The sequence below is a fragment of the Rhagoletis zephyria genome, unplaced genomic scaffold (genome assembly GCF_001687245.7).
Source record: "Rhagoletis zephyria isolate East Lansing unplaced genomic scaffold, Rhagoletis_zephyria_1.1 Rzeph_scaffold_08616, whole genome shotgun sequence".
Taxonomy (NCBI): domain Eukaryota; kingdom Metazoa; phylum Arthropoda; class Insecta; order Diptera; family Tephritidae; genus Rhagoletis; species Rhagoletis zephyria.
In genome coordinates, this window is record NW_016165696.1 from 19,209 (window position 1) to 26,643 (window position 7,435).

The following is a 7,435-nucleotide window of genomic DNA, read 5'->3' on the forward strand; positions in this document are numbered from 1 at the left end:
AAAGTGTAGCTTTTGAGCCAATCAGTAAGGTGCAAGTCTGAAGTTACCAGAAAATTTCGTTGATTTTTTGCAATTATTTATTTTTTGCTGACAGTGTCTTCCACATACAAACAAATGTCGAACATAAGTAGTTTGTGTGGAAGAAACTCTCAGTAAAAACAATACCAAAAATCAACTAATTTTTTATGGGCTGCAATACTTCATTTTCAAAATTTTTATAAAGAAGTCTGAATAGAAAGTTGTGAATTTGTATGCAAAATTATTGCATTTTCCCGAGTTTTGCACAAAGTGTAGAAATTTTATTTTTATGTTTTCTGACGTATTTAGTATAAACTGTATTTCTATAAGGAACAAAAAAGGTACATGTATTGTGGAAAATCCTCTGTACTTTAGTTGTGATAAATTGTTTTGTTTTGCTGGTGTACGTTGTAATGATCTCATGATCTCTTGTTTTTTTTTTGTCAAAATAAAATTTTACTACATCTTTTCGTACGTAATTTTTGTCGAAACGAAATGCAAAGGAGCGAGCGGCCTCTCCCCTCCTTAAGTGTCCCGGTTTGGCATCAGAGATATCTGGCAGCCCTACTTATAGTGCTTCTCACTTCACTGTAACCAAGCTTGCACAGTTCTGCTGCCAGGACTTCATGGCAGCGCGGTTGAGCTTCAAAGGCAAAAACGGTTGGAAACCCATTATTATTGCCTCAGCGTACTTTCCATACAACTCTCTGTTGCCGCCACCTGCTGGAATGGCGGCCAGTCTTGTGGAATAGTGCAAAAACTGGAACATTGGATTGTTGGTAATTATACACACATAAATTAAATTTGTGAAAGGTCGAAGGAAAAGTATTCTAACTAGGAAGGAAATAGTTTTTTATGTTTTTTTGTGTTCACACACCTTCCTACTAATTTCACGAACTGTTTGATCTCTCTGAGTATCATTTCCATATCAAAAGGAAAAAAATAAAACACCTGAGGAAAGTAAAAACCAAGAACTTAGCGAAGTTTAAAAAGCTACAACTTTATAAAACGATTCTCTGTGCAATTTAGTTTATGGTTTAACTAAAAATGAGCCACCAACAACAAGCGCAGCACTTGAAACTTGCTGCTTACTAAATACTTTTCAAGTTCTTATCCTCACATGACTCAGTGCTTTGGAGAGAATGGGCGTGTGCAGTTTGTCAGTTAGTGTGACATTTTATTTTTGGAATGCTGATGAGTTGTATACAGACATACATATAACATACAGGGTCACATATGTATGTATGCCAGCATTTGTGTTTGCTTGAATGTGCATATGTGTGTGCGTATGTGTGCCTGTATCAAGTCATATTGAACTTAGCAACGATGATAGATGCATAATAATAAAAGTTTCTGCCATAACTTAATATCAATTTTATTCGTTGTGACTTCCTGTTATAGGCAGGATATGAAAAATTCACAAATGCGCACACACACACACACACACACACACATATATGCACGCATACTATCACGTACGCAGCGACATGCATCACAAGCAACCAAAGGAAAATGGCAAAGCAACATTGTCAGCAAACTGATGGGCAAACATTGAAAAAAATAGAGAAAACACGCATATTTGAAATGGGGGAAAAAAATAAAAAAAAATACATACATACATGAAAAACATATCAAAAGCCAATATGTGCATGCGCTGGCAAAATTGTTGGGCAAAATAAAATCAAATGTAGGAAAATACCATTTAAGGCGACAGCGAATCAAAGTAACTGTAAGCGTACGTAGCAAGAAAAGCTCTCGAATAAAAAATGGCAATATTTGTGAAAGCGCAATTGCAAGGCAGGCAGGCAGGCCGTCGAAAGAAAACTTTGGAAGTTATGAGCAGCTGCCATTAGCTGCTCGAGGCGAAGTGCATAAGTAGCTGGTCGGTGAAGTGGTGTAGGAAGGGTGCTGCGGCTGCTGATTACAAATAGGCGGGCGTGCGGGCAGGCGGGCAGGCAGGCAGCTTAGCAGGCCGACAGACGGCTGATGTTGTCGCATTTGCTATACGAGCGTGTGTGGAATATATTAAGCTGATGCTTTTGCAACACGCCAAGAATAGACAAAATTATTAAAAAACAAAAATAATAAAAAATACGAACAACAAAGTTAAACTGAGTAGCATCAGCAGGAATGCGCAGTTTTACGGTTGCTCTGGCTGATAGTAGCAAAGTTCAAAACTTTCGACACCAACGTTGTGACAGCCAATAATGACAAGATGGAATGCATCAACAGCGAAAAGGCATTGTCTATGGCTGGGAGTTAGCTTTTGCTAATATACAGATGAAATTTGAAGCTGACCTGAAGGAGTTTGTTTGGGTTTAGAAGTAGTGATATTTCGGCGATTGCTGGACATTTCGTTAAGAGAGACGATTGCAAAAATATAAAAAATAGGCTACCCATTTGGAGCCAAATGATTTCCCGCATTTTTATATACTAAAAAAGCTTCCAGATATATACATACACAAAAAAGATATATCTTTGAATATAGCTCTATCTAGGCCTTAGCAGAAACGATTTGTAAAACTTTACTTCAAACAATTTTTTTAAGTTCTTATGGAAGAAACTGTTGAACTCTTGGTTGGTAGGTAGCAGCGTCGGCTGAGTACATTCCCGGGATCCAGTTACCACTACCTATCAGGTAGTGATTGATACGCTTTCTCTGGGACCCTTGATTTTATCTGCTTTCATGATTCGTTGGCTTCGTTAAAGCGTTTGGATTTTCCGATGAATCTATTTAGGTTAGTTATGGTGAATTTGGAGATCTCACCAAGATTTTGGATGGAAAAACTCCCGAGTGTGTCCTGCCTTAATCGTGTCAATGCTGGGCACTCGCAAAGATAGTGTAGGATCGTTTCTTTACTTCTCTCAAGATTACAGCTACTGCATCGAGGGTTAAATGGAAGACCCATTTTAGCTGCATGTTTATCAATGGGCATCACACCGTAACCCATTCCAACTAATTTTATTTCAGCTCAACTCAACTCTCATAAACTATCCTTAATTTTAGCGGTTGAATTTCAACCGCTGGGCGAACACTAGTACTTATTATTTATACCCATAATTTGGGTAAGTACCCAAGTACTTGGGTAAATATCTAGGTATTTACCGGTAAATGCTCAATTTACCAATTAGGTATTTACCCTGTCCCATCACTAATCGTACCCATGTGGTGAGTTTAGGTGAATTCACCACACCTCAACTCACGACAACTAAGTTCACTACACCTTAACTCACCACACCAGAATTCATCACACCGTAACTCCCACACCCAATTCCACCACCACCAATTTCACCATATTACAAATGAGATTAAACCTGAATTAAGTCATAATCACCCCCGCTATAAGTATCCGAAAAAATCTCATAACCAGTAGAGTGAAAGATTCCTTTTGAAGTTGAAAGGATACCATCTTCAGCACCTTGTGAACTACGAAAATTATTTATGTAATTAATATGTGAGATTTTGGTACTGGTAAGCGAAGTACAAATCGAAGAAAACTTACTCAAAAACAGGGCTGTTAAACGGAAAAGGTTAGCTAAGGTGAAATGCAGCTAAAAGAGAAAATTTCGTACAAAATCCATTTAATGAAGCAGTATTTTGGCGAAATTGTGCACGTAAGCGGAAAATGCACCTAAGAGAATAGGCAGCTTTCAAGCTTGTCATCGATTCATGCTAATATAGAACTAAACTGCATTACTGATAACCCCTTAATATCCACAAAGTTACTAGGTGATTATCGTTATAATCCAAATATTTCTCTTTAGTACTTACTACTTCGGGGACGGCGTTTTCTGCAGATCTACCCTTACTTTATGCATGTTTCGGTCTGGATGCTTGTACTTTCCTTTATTGTGTTGGTAAATTTGGCTTTTAAGAACGGTTTAAGGATGAGATTAGTGTTTTGTATAATCTTAAGAAAATACTTGTTAAATGAGATAAATACCAAGCTGTCACATAAGTGTTGCGAGATCACAGGTACCATGCCACCCAACCCCGCTGATTAGAACGTATCGAAAGACTTGATAGCCCAAGCTAACTCCACTCTATCTCGACGGCAAAGTGTAGGACATACCGATCCCGGCACCTGATTCGAAAATGCCCTATCACAGATAATGGCACAAGAACGTCCTATATCAAAATTTTATTGAAAAGCCATAGGTATACATCTCAGAATTTGGTTGAAGAATGCCCCATCTCAGCAAATGGTTCAGAAACGCCCTATCTCAGCTGCCGGTATATTGAACTTACATTGAGGTATGAAATTCTTGAATCATTTGCTGATTTAGGGCGTTCTTCAAACAAATTATGAGATATGGTGGCCTTAAACCAAATTCCGGAGTGGGTGTTCTTCAAAAATTTGCTGAGATAGGGCGTTTTCAATCCGGCTGCCGATATAGGTCGATCTTCAGCTCAGTCGTCGATCTAAAAATATTTGAGAAAGCTTCCTTCCGAACACGACACTGATTTGCTACCCGAATACTTGCAATCTCGTTGGTCTCAAGAGACGTCTGGCGAGAGAGCATCCAAGAGTCGTCTGCCAACAAACCACTACCCAGATTCATACCAGACATTGTTAGTATCTTTATGAGCCTTGTCGTCAAACTTTTGGTCTACAGGGTTGCACATACATAACTCCTGCAAGAGTACAGAATATTACCTATGCCACTACCAAGAAATGGCGAGAGCCGAAATCCATCCATCACGCTCCATCACTACTTTCTTGGCGGTTTAAATTTACTTTCCATTTAACATGGCGCTTAGTGAATAGGCTTTAAGCAAGTCTTAACTCAGATTAATCGACGCTTTATAGCAGGCGAGAATACTTTGGCGTGATGTAGATGGATTTAAGTGACTTTCGGGCAAAGTGGTCTGATTTTCTCTCTTGATCGAGAGGTCGAGTTCACCCTCCTTACTCTTATCACACTTCAAGACGATTTTTCTATTAGTACGTGACTAGTAGACATATTCTTGACCCAGTGGTTTGCCTGAGCGAAGGCGACTTGGCTTTAGAGGTGGCTTAGCCAGGACCTCCTAAGAGTGGTTAGAGTTAGGCAAAAATTTATTTAGTTAATTTGCCTGCCGGGTTCGCCTTAGCCGGGTTATGAGAGCGTTACTGTGTACTCGTCTGATTAAACAAAACCTTTTGATTTGTTTTTCAAAATAAAAGAATGAAATTCCTAGTGTATATGCAAATTTAAACTTTCCAGTATTTAAATTCTGTGTAGTTGATAAATTTATTGCAATCTAAAAGCTACATTAGAGGTGCACGGTGAAAATATTTAAGCAGATATTTGTGTATTTTTTTTTAAGTTTTTTTTGTTAGATATCTTCAACAAATTCCCCTGCATTCATCCGAGTTATTTCATGCTCAGGGCGAGCGCCAATAGTGAGTAGGCACCCTTACAAGTTGCAAAGAAGGTATTCAAGTTTATATGAAACATGCCACCGACACGGAAACTACGCTTCCGCAACGACTGCTCTACACAAATGCGCAAATTTTTATTAAATTCACGCCCCTGATCCATCCAATTGCACGAGAACAGCATATGGGTCAGTTGGTCGAATTCGATTTCGAAATAAGTGCCAAAGTAGCAGGTGGGAAATACCTCCATCGTGCAGCCGAACAAGTAGATGCCATAGTAGACGAACTCAAAGGCGTTGTTCACATAAAAAACCATATAGATGATGACTATGCCCATAATGAGACTCGCCGAAATGATTTGCACAAACATGCCTACGCCAATTATTTCGCCAATAGCGCGATGACAGCTGTAAGCAAGTAAAAGTTTTAGATTAGCCGTTTTCCACCACTGACTGTCACATTCTCACAAAAAAAATTTACTCAAATAACATATTATGATCCGCAATGCAATCGACCAGCGCGCGATTATTCTCCTCACACGTCTTGCTCGCATCATAGCCAATGCGTGCCACACGCTTACCCAACAGATGTGCATGTCCGGCCAGCAGCGCCAGACACATGCCACCGTAAGTGTCGCTGACCAAATTCTCAGCCAATTGCACCAACAAGCCGATTATTTGATACAAATGCGCCAACACATAATTGCCAGTCGTTGCATAGGGATCGAAGGGGAAATAGGCTGGATACATTAGTCGCCATTCGTGAGCGAAGCCCATTAACAAAAGCGTCAATTCCGAGGTTACAGCTGTGCCCAGGCAAATGAAATAGAATAAGTACAAAACTTTTAATGCGTTCGGTATGGTGACTTCTCGATAATATGTCCATTCGTCGCGTTGATTAATGCGCGCATAAAGTGTATTGAACATTTTCTCCAACTGACGAACTTTATACAAGTTACGCCAAATATTGAAAAACTTCAGCGAGCAAACGGCAACTGGCACGCTTATGGTGAGATTTAGGAACATCTCCTCCAATGTTAACGAATTTAGTAGGCCAAGCAGCAAATGTAGTGGATAACCGATGCTAAAGCAAATATTCAAGAGTATCGCATAGAGTTTGTAGAGCTTCGGGTACTTGTGGTGTGGCACTTGACCCAGGCACTTCCAAACACTCCAGTGCGGGCGAAAGAGCTCCGCCACAGTTTTTGGCTTTCCTTGTAAGGCCATTCGGGAAACTTTTACTTACTGTGGTGGTAAAAGTATTGCGCCTACCTTAAATACCTGGAATTTTGCCAATTTTTTAAATACTAGTTTTGCTTCCTAATTGCCTTCTAACGCGGTAATTGCATTTGGCACACTGGTTAATTGCTTACTCCTAGGCAATTTTTGAATATATAATAACTTAATGCTGTTGCAATAATTACACTGGATCACAAATATTTGTGTTTTTGTTCACCGGATGCCACTATTCAATCCCTGTGTAGAATTGCTCGGTGATAACGAAAATCAAGTATTCAGCTTTAAAAAAAGTAGTTACACTTAATCAGTGGCGGATTTACCGTACAGGCAACATAGGCAGGTGCCTAGGGCGGCAAAAATTTAGGGGCGGTAAAATTTGAGTTGAAAAAATTTTAATTTTTTATTTTTTTCAAGTTAGCTGCACTGAAAGTAGGATTTGTGTTTGTACATTTTAAAACATAAAGTGAAAAAAATTTGTTGATGATGGCTTTCTTTAAAAGCTGAAAGCCTTTACTCAAAGGCAAATACCACTTTTTCATCTTAAATTGGAATGAAAGTATAGTAAATAACATAAATTTGAATATTACTATTTACTGCTAATCGTTCCAAAACTCGGTGACAAATATTCAAATCCGCCACTGCACTTTATCGTGCATATCTTACAGGGTGGAGTGCTCTCACCAATCCTATCGAACTTAACCGTGAACTCTTTTTTGCGAGAGACGAAATGGGGAGCCGCCAAGGTCGTTGCTTATGCGGATGACGTTGCCATCGCGTATACGGGGAAGTTCCCGCAAACTCTGTGCGAATTGGGTG

General features: G+C 39.3%; 1 protein-coding gene across 1 annotated transcript; it reads right to left on the reverse strand.

Moving 5' to 3' along the window:
* Positions 1–5,376: 5,376 nt before the first annotated feature.
* On the reverse strand, positions 5,377–6,613 carry LOC108375198 (odorant receptor 33b-like). The gene is made up of 2 exons (XM_017631304.1): positions 5,862–6,613; positions 5,377–5,788 (listed from the first exon to the last, which is right to left on the reverse strand). Exons 1-2 carry the CDS (start codon positions 6,605–6,607, stop codon positions 5,377–5,379), a joined length of 1,158 nt encoding a protein of 385 aa, XP_017486793.1. The 5' UTR covers positions 6,608–6,613.
* Positions 6,614–7,435: the final 822 nt, after the last annotated feature.